The 25351-nt window shown below is 44.4% G+C and overlaps 1 protein-coding gene across 2 annotated transcripts in view; it reads right to left on the minus strand.

Annotated features, from left to right (window-relative positions):
• CYGB (cytoglobin) overlaps nt 1-18924 on the minus strand; it is a 66825-nt gene extending 47901 nt beyond the window's left edge. For both annotated transcript variants that reach the window (XM_053376021.1, XM_053376020.1), the window contains exon 1: nt 18296-18924. In XM_053376021.1, the coding sequence (XP_053231996.1) occupies nt 18296-18438 (143 nt within the window). In that variant the 5' untranslated portion in view covers nt 18439-18924. The remainder of the gene's footprint in view (nt 1-18295) is intronic.
• Between the last annotated feature and the right edge of the window lie 6427 nt (nt 18925-25351).

Consider the following 25351-nt stretch of genomic DNA (forward strand, 5'->3'; position numbering starts at 1 on the left):
GGAAGTCAGAAAGGCCCCCCGGTGATATCAGAGCCGGAAGGAGAAGAAGGAGAAGAGGGGGAAGTCATTAAACCGCCGCCACCCTATGCTCCACCAACTGCCCCTCTAGCGAATCCCCCAGGCCCAGGGCCCCAGGACCAGGGAGGAGCCGGCCCTCAGCCTGAACCCTCCAAGGTTGATGAATTAGAGAGCAAAGAGGAAGAGGATGATGAGGAGTTTATGAAGGGACTAATTGAGTTAGCAAAGAAAGGAAAAATGTGGACACAGTATCAGACAATTGAGATTGCAACAGTATGTACAACCCTATGCGAAAGAAGTGGATGTTAGTTCCCATTTGTTGGCAGCAGAAGGATGTTCCCCAACACAAGGGAAGAAATGGCAGAAGAAATGGATAGAAGCAGCAACCAGGGCGTCCCTCTATAAGTCCCATAAGGCACAGAAAAAGGTGGGACTGCAATGATGCCTCTACGCAGAGTGTATGACCCACCAGGCCCCCCAGGACAGGGTGGGGAAGCACCACCACGCACTTATACAGTCCAACATGTGCCTTTTTCAAGTGCTGATGTGTGCAATTGGAGAAATTAGAACCCTACCTTTGAGGAGAACCCAGATGATATTGCCAACGCCCCATTATAAAGGCTGCCTTTGTAGCTCAGGCAGCGTCCGATATTCGCCGGGAAAAAAAAAATCCAGAAGCATGAGGGGTGCATCGGCCATGGGCTGCAATGGATGTTGAAGTTAGCTCAAACCACTTACAATCAGAGAGATGAGGAAGCCCAGAGAAAAAAGGAGAAGTATCAAACAAAGAAGTTGATGGCATTACAGGCTACCACACCCACCCCTCAGGAAAGAGGAAGTGCCCGGGGAGGAGGGCGAAGCCGTCTCGGACGGAATCAGTGTGCCATCTGCCGACAGGAAGGGCACTGGAAGAGAGAATGCCCTATTCTATTATTAGGAAGAGATTTGTTGGTAAAGTTGCAAGCCCAAATTACTTTTAAGCCATCGGGAGAAGCCACATTGTCCATTATGTCACTTGGGGAACTGGTTGTGGAGGCACCCCTGAGGGAGTACTGGCGCCTCATGATGGTAAAAGAAGAGGAGGGACCCATCCCCGCCAGTATTCTGGAACAAGTAAACCCCCCAGGAATGGCAAAGAATATCCCACCAATAATCGTGAAGCCCAAGCCATTTGTCAATCCTGTTGCAGTAAATAAGTATCCCATCCCACGAAGGGCGGCTGAAGGAGTATGGGTGCATCTAGAGCGACTGCTCCAACATAGGATCTTGAGGCAATGCCAATCACAGTGGAACACCCCTTTGTTACCAGTGAAGAAAGGAAGCAGGCTATTATCCTGATACCAGAGCCAAAGAACCGTAGGGAACTCTGTGGCTTTCTGGGGTCTGCAGGATTTTGTAGGATATGGATATTTAATTACAGCATCATTGCCAAGCCTCTACATGAGTCAACCAGAGGAACTGAGAGAGACCCCTTTGTTTGAGGCACAGAACAACAGCAAGCCTTCGTGAATTTGAAGAAGGCACTACAGCAAGCCCCAGCGCTTGGCATCCCAAATCCTGAGAAACCCTTTATTCTATTCGTGGATGAGGACCAAGGGACAGCGAAAGGGGTTTTGTGCCAAAAATTGGGAAGCTGGCAACAGCCAGTGGCATACCTATCTGAGCGCCTGACGCCTACAGAACAAGGCTTACTGCCGTGCATGAGAGCAGTTGTGGCAGTAGCCACCCTACTGAACAAAGCAGACAAATTTACTTTTGGCCAAGACGCCATTTGTGTGACCCTGCATGCAGTCCCAGCTTTGCTTGACATGAAGGGTACCTATTTTCTCTCCCAGGCTAAAATGAGAAAATGTCAAATGTTATTGCTGCACCCGCGTTTGAAGTTTCAGGTCGCCACCGCCCTCAACTCAGCTACCCTGTTGCCGGTAGGAGAAGGTGAGGAGCAGATGCACGATTGCATTGAAGTAATGGATGAAGAATATTTTAGCAGGCCTGACCTCAAAGATGAAGCAAACCCCCACTGGCCTTCATGGTTTGTGGATGGAAGCAGCTTTGTTAAGGCTGGACAGCGAAAAGCAGGCTATGCAGTGGTAGCCTTGGAAGACCTTGTTGTGGATTTCACTAAATTGCCCCGCTGTGGACCATACCGCTACCTGTTCGTGGCGATCTGCACGTATACAGGATGGGTTGAAGCCTGGCCTACCAGAACTGAAAAGGCATTTGAAGTAACCAGGTGCCTGCTTAGGGAGATCATTCCCCGCTATGGACTACCTAGGTCAATAGGATCTGACAATGGACCAACCTTTGTCCACTCAGTTTTGCAATAACCCCCCATGCTAGTCAAAATGTGCAGTTTGATAATTATGTGCAGTCATTCTCCCGAGATTTTCTTTCCTTTTTTTTAACAGGTGGACCCAGGCCCACTGCTGTTAAAGTTCCTGACCTCACCCCTTGGGTCCACCACACTTAAGTGAAGAAGGCTATTTTAGATTGGACAGTTACACCAAATCCTGATGATCCTCTGAAGCTAACCATCTCCAGAAGAGCGCCAGACGACTGGACAAGTGGATGGGAGGGACGCCCGCGGGCAGCGTCCCCAACGTAGAGACTTTTTTCCAGCAAATTCTGAGGCACCGCCAGGACTTTTGATATTGGGGCCAGAACTCTTTGATATAGTCACTCCGTATGTCAGGCCTCTGCAAGGGTGGATATATATTCCTGTGGGTATATGTTAATATATGTAGAGGGAGAAGCCCCTTTCGGATACAGTGTGTTGGGAAGAAATCATGAGAGTATTAAGCATCCACAAGGACAGGTGGGAAAATTGGTTAAGATAATAGGCTCCTCCTTAGAGAGGTGGGACACAACCTCCCAAGAAGCAAGGCAGCTGATAGAGCACGAGTATCAGTGGGCCCTTCAGCAATAAAATAGATATGTCCCAGATAATAATGTCAGCATTTCAGCCACCATTGATCACATGGAAACAATGATAGCCAGGAACCCGCTGAAAACTACAGGAGGTGATCTATGGGGTTGGTTATATTCTTGGCTGCCTCATGGCAGTTGGCTCAGGCATATTGTGGTATTATTAGCAGGGCCGCTGTTAATCCTTCTGCTTCTTTGCCTCTGTATACCCTGCTTCGTGCAATGCTTACAAGGTGTGATGCAAAAAGAATCATGGCCCTTATTGCTCTTCCCCAGGATTATAAACCCGAGAGACCAGGACGAACCTAGGAGATAGGTTGTCCCAAAAGAAGAGGAGGGAATGAAGGGAGAGGGAAGGTATTCCCTGTATTTTATATTTAAGTAAATTGCTCTGATAAATTGTTTTCTAAAGTAAATTGCTCTGCTTTGATAAATTGCTTTTCTAAATTGCTCTGTTAAAATTGCTTACTATCCTGCTTTGCTGAATTTGGAAGAGGCCCACTTCCTCTTTCTGCCGGCTAGCAGAGAGAGCAGCGGCTTTGCGAAGAGGCCAACTTCCTCTTTCTGCCGGCTAGCAGGGGAGGCCCATTTCCTTTTTCTTTTTCTCTCAGCTAAGCAGAAACTGCAGTTGCTTTCTGCACATGCTCTCTGCTGCAGTAACGCAAGAGAGGAGCACACGAACAAGGGAAGGAGGTGGGCTTAGCTAGTCAGATAGCCATATGCCATATAAGGAAATAAGCTTAACCTTGCCAGCTGATTGGAGGGAATTGGGGAGATGGACATGCTCTCAGGTATAAAAATGCTTGTTTACTTGTATCGTAGTAGCCAGTCTTTGGAGAGGACTCCACTGGCTGCCTCTGCGCAGATCTCAATAAATCTCTTTTCTCTGACCAAGAAGTCTCTGGAATTGTTTTTCCCCTCTGGCCACGGGGTTGGCGGACCGCCGGACCTCTGGGTAATTCCAAAGTAAGGCTTTACCACAAAGATTACATAATCTAAAACTGCTGGGTGCTTAACACTTAAAATACACACCAACTATTTTCATCCACTACCCATGTAAGGTTTCTCAGTCCTGTTTAGCATTTGCTTTTGCAAAATTAAATTTAAGATATTGAAATCCAACTTTGCTTGCTATATTGGCCAGGCAATTATTGTTTGGCATTCCAGCATTATATGAGACACTGCAGGCTGTGATTTAGAGAAATTAGAAGCCATCCCTGTTAAGTTTGTAGAAGAATGGCTCCCATTCTTAACATGCCTTAGCTCTTAGAAAACATTTTGCAAACTCCCTCTAAGATTTACTTGCAGACGTTTGTATTAAGTATTAATGAAGTTTCTATTCTTAACAAAGAACACCCATCTTCATGGTATGTTTTATATGTTATATTTCTGCTAACCAGTGCTGAATACAAGAATTTGGGAACTTTATAGATCTCATTTTTTTTTTATTGTGTAACTGTTTTGCACATTTTTCTGCTTTTTCTTTTGTAACTTTATTATGAAACAACAACGCAAACCCCCAAATAAAGCAAAATTGAAATAAGAAAGAAAAAACACAGAAGCCATCCTAGAGCCCAAATAAGCCAACAGTCATCTTTACTAGTAAAGCTTTTTGGTCAAAGTTCAGTCACATACCGTATTTTTCGCTCTATAAGTCGCACCTGACAATAAGATGCACATAGTTTTAGAGGAGGAGAACAAGAAAAAAAATATTCTCTCCCTCTCTGCTCAGCGCCTTTCCAGCAAAGCCAGAGGAGAAACGGAAGGGGCTTTTTCCCCCTCCTGCTTTGCTGAAGGGGCGCTGCACAGAGAGGGAAAGCTGCACAGCGCCTCTCCAGTGAAGCGAAGCCAGGAGAGCAAGAGGGATCGGTGCGCACCGATCCCTCTTGCTCTTGCTCTCGCTCTCCAATCCCTCTTCCTCTCCTGGCTTCAGGGATAGCCTTCCAAAGCTTCATGAGTGCAGCGGGAGCGCTCCCGCTGGGCTCAGGAGACTTCAGCGAAAGCTGCGCAGCCTGCATTCACTCCAGAAGACGCACACACATTTCCCCTTACTTTTTAGGAGGGGAAAAGTGCGTCTTATAGAGCGAAAAATATGGTAAGTTTCTGGTGCTTTGCTTTCTCCAACAGTGAGATCCTTCTCAACCATGGAGCCCTTCAGTCAGATTCCCAAGTACAAATCTGGCCTGTTAAATTATTGTGAGATGAAATTAATGCAAAATGCAGAGACTTTCAGTTTCCCCAAGGGAAGAGGTGTTATGCTTTCTCACAGTGAAGGTTCTCCTACATAAAGCTACCAATTACATATTTCCTCATTGCTACATAGCAATGAAGTTCAGGGTTTATCGCTGCCTGGACAATCACAGCTTCTGAGTGAATGTGTGCACAAATCAACCACTTGTGTGCAAGACTGTCATAGAGCACACACAGGTTGCATGTTAATTCCTAGGTAGAAGTGCCTTCCATGTGGGGTGTCCTTAATGCTTAAAGCAACAGTTATTACTCCATGATCACGGGCAAGTCACTGTCTTTCTCAGCTTAACCTACTTCTTATCCAAGGTTGAAGAGGTTTTAATGACGGGATAATGGATTGGATAACGGATTGGATAACTTCTCTCTCTCTCTCTCTCTCTCTCTCACACACACACACACACACACACACACACACAGAGCAATTAATCATGAGCCTCTGAGGTGCCACAGTATTTGGGGCATCTGTGTTGCTGCAACTTGAATAAAATGGTCACCATTTGGCAATTCGACTCAATTCAATTGCTGTGAGGATGGATGAGATAGTGAAGTCCTAAAAAATGCTGTTTAAATATCCTAGAATACTGATAATATACACAAAGAACTTTGCGTATCCCACAAGCATTGATTACTGGGGTGATATAATACTATCACACAACCTTGCTGGGAGTTTTTGCCCACGATGGAAAGATTTGTATCCCAACTTTGCCATTTTAGGTACTGCCTGTGATTTTAGTTCTAAGACTCCAACTCCTTAGGCAGCTCTTCCACCAACGAGCTCCTCTTACAGACCACAAACTAGCATTGAAATCAATGGTCTTAAGTGCATCTAGCTCTGAGCTTGGACTGCAGCCAAAATGTTCTTCCTAATGTTTAATTTAAAACTACTGCCCTCTAATTCAAACCTGCTGCCTGGAATATCCATTCCTTGTATGTGATGAACAGTTGTTCCCTCTCCACCTTCAGATTTTGAATGTTTTATTAAGACTGCAGTGTTCAGTTCATATGGCGTTGCCTCTATGATAACGTCTGCATATGGTGTTCATCATTGTAAGTGTGTGATAAGCTCCCTAAAGAAAGAGCCTGGAGTGCTAGGCCCTTATTGGCTAAAGGAGTTTTAAGGTACAACTCAGGAAGGCATCTCTAGCTAATCAGGAGCGGCATGTAGCTAAGCAGATCAAGCTACATGGTGATGCCACAAAGCCAATTCAGGGTGAGGGCATTGCTTCCTGCCCTCACTCTGAGTGGGCAAATCCTTTTTACTTCTGTAAAATAAAAAGTCCCGTATTTTGGTTCATTCCTAATTGTAGTAGCCACCTGTCATGTATGCTTTAGATAAGATGTCTGCATTGAAGGGTGTTGAACTATAATAATAATATAACAATAAGTTATTATTTGTACCCAGCCCATCTGGCTGGGTTTCCCCAGCCACTCTGGGTGGCTTCCAACAAAAGATTAAAAAATACATTAAAATGTCAGACATTAAAAACTTCCCTAAACAAGGATGCCTTCAGATGACCCTTGGGCTCCCTTCCAACTTGACAATTCTATTATACTATTTAAGAGGGCATATCTGAGCCAGGATGGTACAGCAGGTAGGATGTTGGACTGAAGAGTGGGGAGAACTGGGTTCAAATGTCCATTTAACCACAGGAACGTAGGAATGTGCCTTACACCAGGTCAGACTATTGGCCCATCTAGCTCAGAACTGTCTGCATTGATTGATGCCAGGGGTCTTTCTCAGCCTTACCTGGAGCTTGAACTCAGGACATTTTCCATTTAAAGCAGATGCTCTCCCACTGAGCTACAGCCTTTAGGTAAGCCATGAAGCATACTAGACAATAACACAAAGGTCATATTCTTCAGCTGCTGATTCTATTTCCCAGGGACAGTCCCTATTTTCTGGAACCTGACCCTGGATTAACCATTGCCCATATTATGTCCTTATATCCCTTTTGCCATGCGGAGAAATGCTCCTAAAACCTTGTCACTATCTGGATAATCGTGGTTCCTTATGGATACCTTGAAACTTCTGTTCCTTTAGTAACTTTGGGTATGGGTTTGTTGCTGCTGCTTTTGGGGTATATTTCATAAGCCACTAGCCTTTAGAGCAGCCTTTCTCAACCTGTAGGTCCCCAGATGTTGTTGAACTACAACTCCCATCACCCCTAGCTAGCAAGGCCAGAGCTCAGGGATGATGGGAGTTGTAGTCCAACAACATCTGGCGACCCACAGGTTGAGAACCGCTGCTTTAGAGGCTAGGAAAATTAGATATAAGTCAGGGAGCTATAGCTCAACAAGATTTGGACAGACCTCGAGTAACTCTGTGGCTGATAAGGATTTGAACCCAGGGCCTTAGCACAGCACCATGCTGCTTCTCTTGTGATCACTTATGGCCTGCTCAAATGCAGATGATACAGCGAGTGACATGGACCACAAATTCTCCCAAAATTTGTACATCAGTGGAGCTGTTGAATTATTTACTGGTGAGAGAGCCAAGCTGCAAAAGCCAGCCGAATACAATTCTGAGTACTGCTTTTCTCCTCGACGTGCCTTCACAACAGCCTCTCCACATGACCTAGTTCTCCAGGAGGGAAGCAATGATCAATTATCCAGCTGCAAAATGTGCAGGCATGAGACGAGTGAGGGAGCCAGCTGGGTGAGAGAGCTGCTATCACACAGGTACTATTCGCTTCAAACCACATGCATCCTGCTTTGAGGGCACACATACGTTCACCAGAGTAGCTCCAAAGTGAAGGGGAAAGGGGAGGGGAGGTTAGGAAGGGATCTGGGAAGTCTTCCCTAATTAGGATTTATTTGTGCTCTTTCCTTTCCCTCCCTCTATCCTCTCCCACTCTCCTCCACCTCAGTCTCCTTCATTGGCCTCTTCCTGTCATACAGTGACTTATTAGGACTGCATGGGTGTGTGAAAGGACTCTTTACGAAACCCCTCCAGCATCTTGGAGGAAAACAAACGGGATCTTAAAAAAATAAATAAGTGATAAATGATGTACACAAGACCAAAGCAGAAAAGAAAATCAAAGCAGCCAGAGGCAGGTTTATAGTCCAATGGAATGGTTTCAAAAATTGCCAGTTCAGGGGAACAAGGCAACCATCCAAGAAGTTGGCTAAGCAGGACATCCCTTTGCAGAAGCTAAGCTGATTCTTCCTCAATAGGGCTTCTTCTTCCATGTATTGAATCCTTCTGGCTTTAATAATGCTTTCTACCAATTACCTGGGACGCAAGGTTGGGCAACAGATCTATCTATACCTGAATCCTCTATTTAAATAATGTTGCTATCTTGGCTCCTCTCCAGTCTGTGAAACATGGCTACATTTGACATATGCGTGAAGCGTCGCTGGGGCTGGATCTAGACATATCAAAAAAAAAGTTTCTGGTGTCACAGTGTTATAACACATTTAAAATGCTACTAAGGTAGCTGAGTCTCGGGTCTCCTTCAGGAGATGATGGTGCAGTTTAGTTGCAGAGAATGCACAGGGTTGCCATCGTGGGGGCAAGCAGAGCAGTTGCCCTCTGCTTCCCATTTACGCCACAGTACCAATTCCGTTTCTAGTTGATATAAAATAATTCCAACCAATATCCTTATAGAATAATATATCATGCAGCTCTTTTTTCATTTAAAATTACATCTGTAAAAAGCAGGAGTTTGGGATGTTACTGAAAGTATTCCAATGAATTCATGAACATCAAGAGTCAAGATGCATTCAGTGAGCTCGTTCACAGAAACACAGAATTGTAGAGTTGGGAACAGTGGCGTAGCATGGGTTGTTAGCACCCGGGGCAAGGCAAGTAATTTGCGCCCCCTAACCCTAACCCCCAGATGTTGCGCCCAGTGCGGCCGGCCCCCCCTGCACCCCCACGCTACGCCACTGGTTGAGAAGGACCCTGAGGGTCATCTAGTCCAACCCCTGGCAATGCATAAACCTGCCATGAACAAGTAAATTGCTCCCACTTCGCTCTACTGTGCTCCCCCTGGCTTATGCTGTGGGAAAACAAGCCATGATCCCTGACTTGGCTTTATGTCTGAACTAGGGATTGTGATTTGTTTTGCTCCAAACAAACTTCAATCTGCAGTCAAAGTTTGTTGAGAGACAACAATAAGTGAGGGATCGTGCTTCATTCCTCCCCAGAGCAAGTGGGGAGGGGAAATGATCCGGCTTGGTGTGTGGATGATAAAATAGTAACTATGGTTTACTGTGGTGTGCTAACTAGGCCAGTGACTATAGGTATAATACCCTAGCCCAGTCCTTTCATAGTGTGAGTGATGGGTGGGAGGATTTCAAGGCAGTACGAAAAGCAGGAATGCCAAGTAAATAAAGTTTGGAAAGAGAAAGGGTGAGAGAGAAAAAGAAGAGATTTTCTCAGTTGCATGTATGCCTGCAAGACATTTTCCGGAGGTGGGCAAAAGTGGAACACTGAAAGCAACTTCAACAAACAATGAAAAGAATAGTGCCTGTTTTAGAACTGCTATAAACTTACTACAGTGGTACCTTGGTTCTCGAACACCTTAGTTGCCGAACAAATTGGCTCCCGAACGCTGCAAACCTGAAAGTAAGTGTTCTGGTTTGCAAACATTTTTTGGAAGCCGAATGTCTGAAGTAGCTTCCGCTTGGGTGCAGGAAGCTGCTGCAGCCAATCGGAAGCCGCACCTTGGTCTTCGAACAGTTTCAGGAGTCAAACGGACTCCCGGAACAGATTAAGTTTGAGAACCAAGGTACCACTGTATGTGGATGCCCATGCTCAGTCGTTTGTGTTCTTAGGATTTTTATCAGTATTAACATGTTATAGGAAGCATTGGTTAATAAGACAACACCTGCTTATTGTTTATTTCTTTTCCATTATTCTCTACAAACTCTTTGATAAGAAATGTCTCTGCTGCTTCCATGTGCAAGAAGTAGAATTACGAAGTGAGCCTGACTTAACACACTGAGTGTGCGACCCTGTACTCTCTATAAAGCCAGTTCAGGGCCCTTAGCATTGTGGCATGAACACTGCTCCACTGGCAGAGATGAAGGTATGCCAGCAGGACGACAGCTATTCCAGTTATGTGCTGGCATAGATGTTCTCCCGGCAATGTGCCGCTAGCGGAGTTGGAGGAAAGATGCATGCCAGTGGTGAGTGCAGACACACCTCATCGAAAGCCTCTTTGTTTCCTTGATGTGCCCACAGAAAGTGCACAGTTCTACACCAGCCCCGGGTCTGGCATATTTTGTTCCCTCTCACTGTCCGTGTGAAGGAAAGAGAAAAAAACTGGCTCCAGCAACATCTCCCATCTTGCCAACAGTGAAACAGGAGGCCATCAAAGCATGGTAGGATCACTTCACCCTACCTGTTTTCCCTTGCAAACAAACGGTGCTGTTTGGCAGCAGGCTTTTGTTAAATTTCATGGAAAGATATATTGGTTACATTGCCAGATGTATTCTTTTCAGTCTGTAGACTGAATGGCCTTGCTGCACCATTCACACATCAATTCCTGCCTTCATCTATTTTGAAGGTTGTTTTTGAAGGCCACTGTACTCTTCCAAGTTGTTTGCTCTGGCGTAATCCCTATCTAGCTTTACTTCAGAGCAACTAGTCTAAAGATATCAACCTACGTTTTCATCCAAGTATTAGTTTATTAGGACCATTCAGACTGAAATACTGTTTAATAATATTAATAGTATTGTGAATTCATTGAACATGGTGACAGAACACAATTCATGTGTTAATATATTTTACTGTACTATTAGTAGTAGTAGTAGTGGTAGTATTAGTATTAGTATTTATATGTTCAGTTTATAACCCCGCCTTTCATCAGATTGATCTCAGAGCAGATTACAACATGAAACCATCAATAAAAATCCCAAATGCAACAATTAAAACCATCCAATTAAACCTCCCTCTCCCCTGCAAAAGTATGCAGCAGGGAATAAAATCTGGTACCTTAACTCAACACTCATGAAAAGCCTGGGCAAATAAGGCGTGTTTTTAACTGGTGCTGATTTACTACCCAGGAAAAATGTGAAAGGCAACGGGACTACTGCAGGTCTAAATGTTTTATAGATAGTAGCCATGCCCAGTGCCATAGTGTGGCATTTTTCTAACTGAAGTGGAGGCCCTGTTCCTGCAGCACCAACATTATAAAAAGCCTTGCTGCACCATTCACACATCAATTCCTGCCTTCATCTATTATCCAGTGTGCACACATACAGACATTCACGATGCCACCAGAAGCAGGTTTCTTGACCCTGCTACCTGGCAGGGCCAGCTCAGTGTATACCTTGAGATGTTTTTGACTGGTGGTGAGGGCTGCATTGGAATCCCTGCCTGCTCAGCCTACTTCAGCTAGATGAAAAAGCCCTTCAGTATCAAACTACAGTGGTACTTCGGGTTACATACACTTCAGGTTACATACGCTTCAGGTTACAGACTCCGCTAACCCAGAAATAATACCTCGGGTTAAGAAATTTGCTTTAGGATGAGAACAGAAATCACGTGGTGGCGGCGCGGCAGCAGCAGGAGGCCCTATTAGCTAAAGTGGTGCTTCAGGTTAAAAACAGTTTCAGGTTAAGAACGGACCTCCGAAATGAATTAAGTATGTAACCAGAGGTACCACTGTACAGCATTTGATCAGCAGAGGTAACAGTTTCTCCCCACCCCAAACCAACCAAAAGATGGATCTTTTGCAGTTGCCATTTGGCAAATATTCAGGTATACCCTGATATTGTGCATGGCTCATCATATGTTCAGTCTGTGCTTCAGCCAGGGTTTGGAAGCCTTGAATTGTGAAGACACCTCAACACTTGGATAGTGGTCTGTTCTGGAGTCACATTGAATGCGTTCGCAAGATCAAGATGCACACAGAGATTCCTGAAGAAACCGTTAAAATGGTTGGCCTTAGTTGTGGAACACACACAACTTCAGCTTTCTTAGAATTCTGTCACTTGGAATTAATGGGCCTCACTTTGTAACAATAACTATTTTTGGAATTGGATTGTAGGTCTCTCAAACTTGAGAAAACGTATCTGTTTTTAGCAGGATTTATTATATTTTGAGCCATTTCTACTGTGATTTTCAGTGTCAAAGGTACAAGTCTTGCGAGGTAAGCTTGGCTGAGGAGTACTGGTTCAGCTCAAATGTTGTGGCTGAGCACCCGAACATCTCTCTGCTCTGTCACATTGCCGCATTTAGCACCTAGCCATACATTGGAAAGCAGAAAATCCTTTCCTGACTATTGGTTTCTAGTTAGGAATGGTTTTCCTGTTGACACAATGACCCAGAAATAACATTGCTGCTGTATGTAGGAGTTAGTCTTGTGAGCGGTAAAGGAGAAAATTATTTTTTAAAGCTCCTCTTCTATATCTGAGAAATCTAAACTAAGAGCAGATTATCCCCTGACGCAAATTTTTGTTCCTTCTCCTTTCCCCACTAAGTGATGTTTAGATCTGTTGAGCGATATCACGAACAGCAGTTGATGATCACTTAATCTTTCTTAAAACGCTGTCGTGTGGACCCCTGCTTGGAAATTTCAGCTTGAGCGCTGTAAGAAACAAGGTACGCGACAATGCGTCTGTCTTCCAGCTCCATGGCTCATTCTTTTGTACCATTATTCCTTTTCTCCGACTTCCTCAGCTAAGTTGTAATAACATTTTGCAGCTGTTTTGTACAGGCACTCAACGAATCCACTGTCCATTCTCTACAAGTATCAACTGTTACCTGTACGTGCATTATGAATCTAATTGCCATTGGTTTGGCATAATAGCAGATCTAAAGAGGTAGGGACACTGCAGCAATCTGCCATATTCAATTTCTCATGTGGATATTGTTGTGCCACTGGTGTGGACACTAATCCTGGACCTTCCTGGTGTGGCATTTTATCTCCTTTACTTTCCTGTGGGGGGATTATGCCTAAATAATTGGCATATGGATGTTCAATGGAGAGGGGAAACACAAGAGGCCGAATGAGCATCTGGGTACAGATATCCATCAACGCTGCATTCTGATATGCATTCCGACACACAAATAGCTCAACTAGTTATGTGTAACTACATGCAGCTAGAGCAGGATTGGGCCATATATGGGTTATGAATCACAAACAAGCAAAACAATGTTTTTTTTTCACGTATGGCTCATACTTTCCAGGATGAAGCAGGTGCATGTGTTTGCTTGCCGACCCACTTTTGATTTCCTTCTCATATGCGTTTATGGTTTCTCACATGCGCTTATGATTTGAGGCATATCAGCAACATGGAATGGAAATTGCACAACTGGCACATGTATCTGCACATCCACATGTGTCGGCTCACTCTATAAAGTGCCCTTGTTTGCATGACGGTTTTTTCAAAAGGAGGAAAAAGGGAAGGAGAATTCAGAAAAGCAAGAATATCTAAACAAAATTTAAAAATATTCCTTCCAGTAGCACCTTAGAGACCAACGGAGAATATCTAAGATACTACTGATCTAGGCAACTGAGAGCATGAGGTCTTCAAGGTGCACACAAACCACCTCTCAAAATTCTCCATCCTTATTTGTGGAAAATGTTCAGGGAGAAATACTGGCTCAGATCTAGTATGGGGAGGAGAAAAAGAACAGAGGTTTCACACATTCCCTAGCATTCCCTCCACTGTTCCTTTTGAAAGAGCCTTTAAGGGGAGCTCAGTGTTTTTGCTCTCCACAGGGCAGCTGAGTTTACTCTTTCTCGCTGCTCCTTGCACATGGCAAGCGGGTAATCTGACATCTTTACTATAAGCATATGCTTCGGTTTTGCACTCCACCACAAACCACACTTCTCGTGGCCAGAGGGGATCTGTATTGCTTCCTTTGCCGTCTGTCACACATGGATCTGCATTTAATGTCGACCTGCCATATTGAAATATAAAGTTGACCTGCTGCTGCTGTAACCGACTTCAGGTCAGCGAAAACCAGCTGCCTGATAAGAATCTAGGAATCCAGAATCTAGGAATTTGGAAATGGAATACTGGGTCTGCCCTACTGTGGCTAGGTTGCCCCAGCAGGATAGTGTTATGTATTTTATGGCCTGTGGATCATGGCCCCAAATCGGTAGAGCATGAGACTCTTAATGTCAGGGTTGTGGGTTCGAGCCCCATATTGGGCAAAATATTCCGGCATTGCAGGGGGTTGGACTAGATGACCCTCGCAGTCCCTCCCAACTTTACAATTCAGTGATTCCATGTTTGAAAGATGGCTGTTATGCATACCCAGGAATCTGTGTAAATTAAAAAGCTGGCATGTCATTTTCTGCTACCAGTATGGGATATACTGGTATGTATGAATGGGCAAATATATCTTCCTGTAATCTGAGTGTGCTTGGTGTTTTCATAAGGCGGGAACCTGAGGCTGTGAGTCAGCGAGTCAGCAGCCCAGAACCTTGGACCCTGGACAACTGCACAGCAAGAGGGTTAAGAACGACACTGCTAGACACACACACACACACACCCCATTTTGTCGAGATGCAAGGCCACTGCTGGCCCTCCTCGATCCTGTTGCTGCTGCTGCACTGCACTGCGCTGTCTCTTCCTCCCACCTCAGGTGTACTTTTTACACTCCTGCATCAGAACCTTGCCATGGGCTGCCCCATGTATGCCCACTATGGCATATATGGATGACCAACCCATTGCTTACTATGACAGCGATACACAAGAGGAAAAAGCTTGCAGTGCCCCAGATGCAAAAAGTGGAAAGGTTGTTAAAAAAGAGAGAGTAGGATTTGTTTTTCTCAGGAAGAGCTCTACCCGAGAGGTTATCAGAGGGAAATGATTTTAAATTATTGATTAATGATTATTATAGACAGATAAAAAAGGATCTGCTCTACCTGATTATTTTGCGGATAGGTTATAATAATATATAAGCGTCTTCGCAGAAATTGGTACTTGTACAGCTGATGTGAAGGGAGATGGGAGATGAAATATTCTTGAAATATGATTGGGTTTAATTTTATTGAATGATGAAATGAAAGTTGGAAAAGCTAATGTGCTTGGAGCAGCAATGGACGGAGGGAAAAATAAGGAACATCTGGGAGGGGGTGGGAAGTTAGCTTTTAAATTTGTATTAAATTTGTATTAATTTGATGGCAATTTTTAATGGAAAATCAACAAAAAATAATTGGCAAAAAGTGGAGCAGGATGATGCCCAGTACTGGGAAAGATATACCCACATGTTATATGGCTGGGAGCAGTGGTTCAAATCCACCCTGGAGAATTTGTGGAATAGTTACAACCAGAGCAAAGGGTTCCACACTCTGCAGCTCATGTACGGCTGAGGCAAGATGGGAGCAAAAGAGAGTTTTGACATTGTGCCCATGACGGGCGGTGGGGGGTTTCATCAGCTCTGACAAGGACACCCTCACCTGGACGTCAGCTGATATGGAGGCCCAGATCACCAAGAGGTCCTTGGATACAGAGTTTGCCACTAACAAGTACAGGAAGGGCTACCTGGAGGAGACCTGCGTTGAGTGGCTGCAGAAATACTTGGACTATGGGAAGGAGGTTCTGCTCAGGACAGAGCCCCCGGTGGGGAAGGTGACACAGCAGGAACTTCCGGGTGGAAATCTCTCATCTGCCAAACCCCTAAAGAGATCGGTACCACCTGGAGGAAGGATGTGGAGGCTGTGGAGAACGGCCCTTTATCCAGGGACATTGCTCCCAATTCTGACAGGACCTACCATGCCTGGGTCAGCATTGACCCCCAGGTCAGAGACTGCTACCGGTGCCACATGGAGCTTGCTGGCCTGACGAAGCCACTGGTCTTGGCCTGGGAGAAACCTGCCCATGTGGGGCTCACTGTGGGAACTACTTTGGGGGTCTCAGCTGCTGTCCTAGTGATCATCTTCATCACCGTCAGGAATCAGAAGGCATCAACAAGTAGCCAGGGACCCGAGAATTCCACCAGGGTATGGCGTCAAGTTGGTGTGTGAAGTGAGTCTGGAGGGTTTGCTGTAGGGGAGAAATTAGGCTTTCTTTCACCAGGGTGTTATATGTGTGACAGAGGCTACTACATAGGGTTGCTCTGTGAGAGAGCAAGTGATAGGAAAAAGCACGGTGGCAAATTTTCAAGGCTGTGAGGGTGTTTTAAAAACAAAACAAAAAACAAAAACAAAAGTAGGCTAGTTTTTCTATTTTATGAAGCTGTAGATTTTGTAAATGTTAGCTATATTATTATTATTAGAATTTATATATCGCCCTATACCCGGGGGTCTCAGGGCAGGTCACAGAATAAAACCATCAGCATTTTATATAAGCATCAACAGTGCATTTAACTTAAGATATTTAGCAGGCAAAACTTTTCATGTCATGGATATGAAGGGATATGCTTTGTTTCAAACGATGTAACTTGCATAATGTATTTATTTTTATGATAAGTAAGAAGAAAAGGGTAATTCTGTGTGAACTCAAGGGAGCCATTTCTGGATATATGGGTATTTTGCTTCAAAGAGAACTTGCGTAAAGGTTTGGGATGCAGTTCTGTTTTTATCCCATTTGGTCAATTGCAATGACACTGTTTATCTCTGTAAAAGATTGTAGACCTTGGAGGGTGTTTTTTTTAGCGAAGGACTATTCTAACATCATCTCCAGTTTCCTACAGAAAAACTCTGATAGGAAACTTTAAAGGAGGGGAAAGGTGAAAAGGAAACATCAGCACACATTTGAATAGATATGCGCAGCTGTCGGGCAAAGGTCTAAAATCTTCCTCATTCTTCATCAAGCTCAAGTCAATTAATTACAAGACTACTCCTTTAAGAAGTTCTGCAAACATTTCAAGCAGCTCAGAAGACAGTAGGGTTAGAGCGAATCAGTATGATAAATGGGTGGGTGAGTGACTATCTCTGGAGGCAGGTTCACTTACCTACACGTGATATGGCAGATCTATGATTGGATCTCCCAATGTTTGCCTTTTTAAACTTAAAAGCAGCCATGAGAGGCCTTGAATTAGACTGGAACACAGTGTTGCAAGAGGGGGTTAATCTTTCCCCCTGTATAACTTCCCCACTTAACTCTCTCCCCCAGGCCAAACTATTACAGGCCTCAAGGAGGAGAAAATATTGGTGCCCCTGCTGTGTTTTGAAGAGGGAGTTCTGAATCCAAGCCCAGAGAGGCATTTTCAATTAGCTCCAAAATTGCTTCTTGCTGTTGCCTCCCGTCTCTAACCAGCATCTCAGGCCTGATTTCCCTTCCTACCTGCAATGATTTCTCTCTCTCTCTCTCTTTGTGCATTTGTGACATGCCCAAGAGAGTCCTGGGCAGTTTCAGAATAACAAAACAAGGCCACTTATGGAAATAACACTGAAGAGACATTATAGCTGGGGGAAAGCCACAAACCCCATGACACTTACCTGGGGGCTATTTACAAATAGGGTTTCTCACTGAAGTGTATAGGAGTAAAATAAGCTAAATACAAATGAACGGTTTTCATGGCTTGGCTGGTGAGAACCCACGTCTGTTTTAAACCTATGCTTCTCGTCTTATGCGTTCCACCTGGATAGCCCCATATAAACACACCTGCCTTTCGGATAGATTTCTGTGACTCTCAATATCCTCTGCTGTGTAACCATTCAAAATATTGTGCAGCCACCTTGCATTTAAGTGTTCCTGGACCTCCATCCCTCTGGACCGGCAACCTTCATGCCAGCCCCAGGAGACAAGTTCAGCATTATCTTTTATACTGACATTGCACCCCAGCTGATGAGCAGATGGTACTGACAAGCTTCGGCAGCCTTGTTTCGGATTTATCTTGGCTCACAAGTTGCTTTATTTCACCCAGGAATCTGGTGTATGCTTAATTCCATTAGCAAAAAGCTAAATCAGAACCACAGAACAGAATCCCTTCTTTCGACCCTCCCCCTCCCCTTTGCACCCACAAGGATAAGATGACTTTTCTGGCTGAAATATTGATTCTCATCAACTACAGCAGCAGAGGTATTCCTCCTGCTATTTCCCCTTCTCTGGTATCTTGAAATCAAAAGGCAGTGAAATCATTCCCAGCCAGAACTGATCAACTGGAGGGAAACAGTTGCTGCCACCCAGCCCTTGATCGATTTTGCTTGCATATTTATTTATTTTTTGGCTTCTTGTGTGCCATTGTAAATACCTGATCAGTACGGAGACCCCAACGTCCTCGCAGTTGGCGTAGACTCTGCTCCATGTCTCCTGAATCACCTTTTTCTCTGCGTCTGACATCTCTTCGCTTCTTTCCCATCTCTCAATCTCCATTTCTCCTTGGACTTTCTCCATGAAAAACAGCCAGCAAAATCTTCCAGGGAAGCCAGGAGGAAAGAGAGGGGTTTGTGAGAGTCTCTCTTTCTCTCCGTGTGTGTGTCTTTTTTGTGTGTGCGTGTGTGTGTGTGCGTGCGGGTGTGTGTGTGTGTGTGTGTGTGTGTGTATCCAGCAAAAAGAGATAAGGTGTTCTGTTTGTGGGTGGTGTGGCTGATACTGTTCCTGGCTTCCTCTCACTCTCTCTCTCTGTGTATGTGTGTCTGTCTATATAGAAAGAGAGGTATGTAATAAGAGATAATCAGGGGGAGAGAGAGAGTGTGTGTGATCAGATTTCAGATCTTCCAGTGCAGCCCCTTGCTGTGGTTCACTTCAGCTCAGCGTGTGTTTGTGTGTGCGTGTGTGTGTGTGCGTGTATGACTCTGAAGGGGAACTGACAAAAAGTAAAATATTCAAAGGCATTGCAAGACCAGCCTTTTTACCAATGTGTGAACGTGAGCTCACTTTTCTCTCTCCTCCCCCCGCCCTCCCTCTCCCTCCTTCTCCTCCTCCTCTTCAGAGTGTGTGTGTGTGTGTGTGTGAGAGAGAGAGAGAGAGAGAGAGAGAGAGAGAGAGAGAGAGGTGCTCTTCAGTGTCAAATTCTCCTGTTTTGAGTATTTTATGACTTGAGATTTCTCCTTTTTTTCCCTCCTTCACCATTTGTAAACAGCTCAGAGAAAATGGAGCATCTGAAGTGAGCAGTTAAACTTATCCCAACAGCTGGCTTAGCTGAGATAGAGCTTTCTGATTCCCACCATATTCCTTAGGAGATTGTTTTTATCAACAGCAGCAAAAATCCTTGCTACCCTGTGTCTTTTTTGAAGGGGCTGGGAGAAGGCGCTATTAAATAAATGTTTATCTTCCACAGAATCTGAATTATACCCGGCTTCCAAGGAAATGTTTCTAATTATAAAATATTTCCCTGCCTTCATCTAAACTGTGAATCAGATATCGGAGGAATAATCTGATTTTAAGCACGTGTGAGGAAAACATATTTGTGGATTCACTTATTAATAATAATAATAATAATAATAATAATAATTGGAAAGCATGGGGGTGGTTTCCAGGCAAGGGTGGAAGAGTGGGTTTAGAAGCAAGGACAAACATTTCCGCTGTTTGGTGGTGGTGAAAATGCTGTGTAGATTTTTTTGGTTTAATTCAGCCTGCATGTGTGACATTTCAACTCATTTGAGGTAAAAATAGTGGTGTTCAGTCCCCTTGCAAGTGTGTAGGAATAGACAATACATCAGAAGTTGGAAAGAAATAGATGGAAAAGGTGCAAAAACAAAACCCTCCCAAAAAGGATAGTTACAACACCATGTTAGTCTTTTGCAGCAAAAACAACCGAGAGTCTTGTGGCACCTTAAAGAGAGTCAGTGTGGTTTAGTGTTAGAGTGGGTTCTGGGAGCCCCGGGTTCAAATCTCCACTTGGTGACCTTGGGCAAGTAGCTCTCTCTCTCAGCCTAACCTACCTCACAGGGTTGTTGTGAGGATAAAATAGGGAGGAGAATTATGTACACAATCTTGAGCTCCTTGGAGGAAAGTTGAGGTATAAATGTGACAAACACTTAAAAATATTGTGGCATATTACAGTCCACTTCATCAGATGCATAAAGCGTCATCCTGAGCAGCAGTCAGAAGGGAAAAAAATGTAGGAAAGCGCTGTTGCAGAAAAATGCAGATGATGATTATATCATTAGGAGTAACCACTCCAATAATTTTAAGATCCAGTTAACTGTTGATAACACAGACATCCTGGCATTGGTAAACAGGTATATACATCAGTAAATGAATCCATGCATGTTATTAATGGACTTCACTTCTGCATAGCAGAGGAAGAGTACAGCTTTCTTCCCTCCACATCACCAATTACAATGTCTGGGGTAAGAAGAACCTAGTGTGGAGTTCCAAGTCCGGAAATAATCTAGGCCTGTTGGATTATTCCAACAAGACTACTGGATGCCCACAAAACCACCACTGTCACCATTGGTCTGCATTATCTCCAGACTGGAACTTAGCCAGTTCACAGGAAGCACACAGCTTAAGGCTAAACATTACTATTAATCCTACTTGCACTGTCATTCTTTCGAACTGCTAGGTTGGCAGAAGAGCAGAGCAATGGGAGCTCACCCGTCGCAGGGATTCGAACCGCCTACCTTCTGATTGGCAAGCCCAAGAGGCTCAGTGGTTTAGACCACAGCACCACCTGCTGTCTCCTACCAAAGGTCACCCATCAGGGTAACTGAAGCTGTTTCAGTTCTGTGCTGAGGCATGAGGCCAGATAGGAATGGGCTCATCCAGCCGGACATCCCCGCAACTGGCCAGCCACCACCCTCTCAATCACCTTGAATCAGCTAAAGGATATTTGCAACAGGGTGGCAGCTGTCCACAACCTTGGGGTCCAGGGAGGGCCTATTGAGAACGGAATCAGTCACTGAGAAACTGGATGGGGAAAGAACCTGGGGGAAACAGCATCTTTCAGATAACCTTTCAGATCAAAGCAGGTGTCTGCATAAATCTCTGTCTTTAAACAACCACCAGCAAATGCAGGTGAGGCTTTGGTGAGTTTGAGAAATGTATGATGTGAGATATTCTCTCTGCACCACCACACACACAGAGAGAGACACACACAGAGAGCAAGACGGTCTTAAAGAATTAAAGTGACATCTTGGAAACACAAGGTTTAACAAATGAGTCTGTGGGATTACCCAGCCAGCAAAATTTGATCCAACGGAGGATGAAAGATCACAAGAGGCTGGGCGTTCTATGAAAGCCCAGGCAAATCCAGGGTGATAGGAAATAATTGAGGAAATCCTTCATGCAGTTGATTGCCATGACAATAGAGCAAAAGCATTTCTTATGCTCCAGAGGGCTGTGGGAAAACTTTTATTTCTCAAACTTTAATAGGAGGAATAGATGCCTTGCAATGGGAACTGAAGCAACTATATAGGGGGGGAGGTGGAGAGACAAAGTTGCACATACTCAGTGTAAGTTGCCCCTTACAATGAGGGGGTGGAGATTGCCATCATTATTTGCCAACACTGCAGCAACAAAATGCATGCAAAATGAAGCACTAATTGTTTTGGATGGGTGCTCCTGCCAGGGCTCTCATGGCAACTGACAGACTTTCAGGAGACTTAATGAAATCAGAGATCACTTTTGAAAGAAATTTTCTCTTCACTTGCAGGATATTGTTGCTGGCAAATATTACCAGTTGTACCTCTTTCCTCATATCAAGCCACAGTCAACAGTTGTTTGAACAAAAGGCCACTTGGGCCAATATTCAAAAGTGCAAGTTGACACAAGCTATGAGTAGATGATTTGCACAGAATGAACCCTGTGACAACATTATTAGCAATTCTAAAAATCCACATTTAGGCGTTAACTTTATCAGGCCAGCCAAAATGTTACAAGATACCATGCGATGTTTCAAGTTCTCCTGAATTCTTTATCAGGATAGATGGTAAACGAAACAGGGCACTCCACCCATAGCTTCAACATCAGCCAACTTTCCCCCTCACTCCTCTCTGTCGTTATGTTTACCATCTAGCCCAAGGAAGAAATCTGGAGAACTCTAGAACTTGCACACTATGTTTTGTAACATTTTGGCTGGCTTACTTAAGACACTGCTAAAATGTGAATTTTGGAATTTTCCTTGCGGGCCAACTTGGCAACCTTTTCTTTTTGAGTTAACATTAGTAACGGTATCACTTTAAAAACAGGAGGGTCAACTGACACCTATGACGGAACAGATCAATGACAGAGGATCTTGGCAAACAAAATATTGCAAATGATTTCTCAGTATTTTAGAAAATGTGCACTAGTTACTCCCTTAGAAATTTGTGTTGAAAAAGTATTAAGGGCACATACTGAACCCTAAAGTGATTTAATAAATTGGATTGCAAGTTGTGGACATAAGTTTGGCTCTCAAGCTGACTAAAGGAGAATCAGCTGGTAGCTGGGTATTTTCCTGAACAGGATTAATACCTTTATGAATATCGTTCTCTTTCAAAATGGAAATTCAGTGGTATCTTGGTTTACAACCATAATCCGTTCCAGAGGTCTGCTTGTAAACCAAAACAGGTTGTAACCCAAGGTGAGCTTTCGCCAATGGGGCCTCCCCCCAAAAATTGGTTGTACAGTGGTACCTCAGGTTACATATGCTTCAGTTTACATACGCTTCAGGTTACAGACTCTGCTAACCCAGAAATAGTACCTCGGGTTAAGAACTTTGCTTCAGGATGAGAACAGAATGGTGCTCCAGTGGTGCAGCAGCAGGAGGAGGCCCCATTAGCTAAAGTGGTGCTTCAGGTTAAGAACAGTTTAAGGTTAAGAACGGACCTCTGGAACGAATTAAGTACTTAACCCGAGGTACCACTATAATCCCCAAAAAATGGGTTGTAATCCAAAAAAAAGGGACACTCACTTCTGGGCTTGAAGTGGTTGTAATCCAAAGCAGTTGTAATCCAAAGCGGTTGCAAACCAAGGTACCACTGTAAGACAATTTCAAGTAAGACTAGTTTCTGCCATGAGTATCAAAGAAACATTTGAGATGAACACTTTATATTATTGGGCTCTACTTTCCTCAACAAATATTGTGCAAATATTCGTAGGTATGTCCACAGTAAGATCTGTTGATGTTCTAAACAGTCACTTGGGCCAGACAGCCAAATGAGGAGATGTGAATGCCAAGGAAAGGGCATTTGGAGGGTAGGACTCAAACCAATGGATTCAAGTTACAAGGAAGGAGATTCCAACTAAACAGCAGCAAGAACTTTCTGACAGCAAGAGCTGTTCAACAGTGGAACAGGCTCCCTCGTGTGGTTGTGGACTCTCTTTCATGAGAGGATGGATGGCCCTCTGTCATGGATGCTTTAGTTGAGATTCCTGCATTGCAAGAGGTTGGACTAGATGATCCTCGGGATTCCTTGCAACTCTATGATTTTGCAACTCTATGAACATGGCATTATGACTGGCTGCCCATTCCTTTGTTAGGGAGTTTTGTTGCTGCCTCTTCATCAGAGCTAGTTGCTGGGAGATGGTTTCTCAATACACACAGATCTCCCTTCAGTGTTTTGAACAGGAAAGCCATTCGAAGAGGACACAGCCAAGCTAAAGGGAGCAGTTTGGAAGAAGAAGAAGTTTGGATTTGATATCCCGCTTTATCACTACCCGAAGGAGTCTCAAAGTGGCTAACATTCTCCTTTCCCTTCCTCCCCCACAACAAACACTCTGTGAGGTGAGTGAGGCTGAGAGACTTCAGAGAAGTGTGATTGGCCCAAGGTCACCCAGCAGCTGCATGTGGAGGAGCGGAGACGCGAACCCGGTTCACCAGATTACGAGACTACTGCTCTTAACCACTACACCACTGGCTCTCTCACACTGGAAGGAGGCAGGGATCCTATTTTGTAATGAATCATAGAATTATTTTGGGTTGAGTTGGAAGGGACCAGGAGGGTCATCTTGTCCAACCCCCTGCAATGCAGGAATCTTTTGCCGAACATGGGGCTTGAAGTCACAACCCTGATATTAGGAGTCTCATGCTCTACTGACTGAGCAACTGCATAAGGGGGAGAAGAGAGCTGTGCTGAATATATCAGGGTGGGTTTCCTAATAAATGGATAGATCCTATGCAGATCTCAGTGGTAGATCAGATGCCCTCTACAGATAGCTTTGTCCTTAGAAGGGGGTGGCAGTGGGCAGAGCCCCACACTCTCCTTCACATTATTGTTTATCATGACGAGGGATAATGCCAGACAAGAGCAGACAGATGCAGAGAAAGGGAGAGATTGGTGAGTTAGTTGAAGAATGGAAGCTATTGCACTGTGCAGAGCCTCTTCCTGGGGAATCTGTCATGGGATAACAAATCTGTTGCCTTTTAAGAATATCTGAGGGTTGCCTCCATCTGTGCTCCACTTGGATATTTGTAAGGAAAGCCATTATTACAAAAGCACAGCAAGTCCTGAAATCTGAGAGAAACAGTACCGTTCAAAATTTAAGTGATTCCAGGAAGGGGACCCACAACTTTAGAAATTACTGGAGGGAATGGAAAGGTTAGGCTCCATTCCCAGTTCAGAAAAACACTGAGAATCGAAACCCAAAATATTGTTTTACAATTTTAAGAGGCTTTATTTGCATTCTTTGTAATGCCTCATAATAACTACAGCAGTATGGGCCATTGTGTCCTGGCATGACTATTGAATCCACAGTCCATTTCAATTTCATTTTTCACAGGAACCCCGTTGTGTGTAAAAGCCACACCTGGAAAGAACTACAGGTGCTTCTGGGAAACAACTGGATGTCGACAAAGCAGAGTTTCCACAACTGTTAAGAACCTGTTGGTGGATGAAGGATATGAGACCATCAGAGTGATGGAAAGTTGGCTCTCTCTGTGGAGTTTTGGCGAGGAAGCGACAGAGCAGCAGCCTGCCTGCTTTGTATGTGTTTGGCATAGCCTGGACATGCACTCCGCTAGGTACAAGGCACCGATGAGGCACACTGATAAAACAGCATCAGGATTTATTCATCTATAACCTCATTTGAAGTAAATCCACAACTGGGTTTGTTTTGGTCCTGCTCGCTCTGTTCAGTGAGATTGAGGAGGGGAGGGAGACAGTGGGCAAAAAGGAAATGAGGCGAGAATGTGTACCTGAGAATGTACACACAGGTGTCCGTCTGTCAGACTTGGCAAGGAAAGGACAGATGCACTAATGCCCATTTCGACTCTGGTTCTTCACCCACCAGTCCATCTTGTTAGTTTTCTTTCCCCTGGAATGCTTCCTCTGTGTTTTTGTTAACTTCCTCTTTGCTGCCTCGTTTATCTTCTTTCCCTATTTGTCTCACTTGTTCCTTTCTATGGGTTTTTAATTAAGGCCCCCTGCCTGTTTCTGTCACT

This window comes from Podarcis raffonei, chromosome 2, assembly GCF_027172205.1.
Source record: "Podarcis raffonei isolate rPodRaf1 chromosome 2, rPodRaf1.pri, whole genome shotgun sequence".
In the NCBI taxonomy this organism is placed as follows: domain Eukaryota; kingdom Metazoa; phylum Chordata; class Lepidosauria; order Squamata; family Lacertidae; genus Podarcis; species Podarcis raffonei.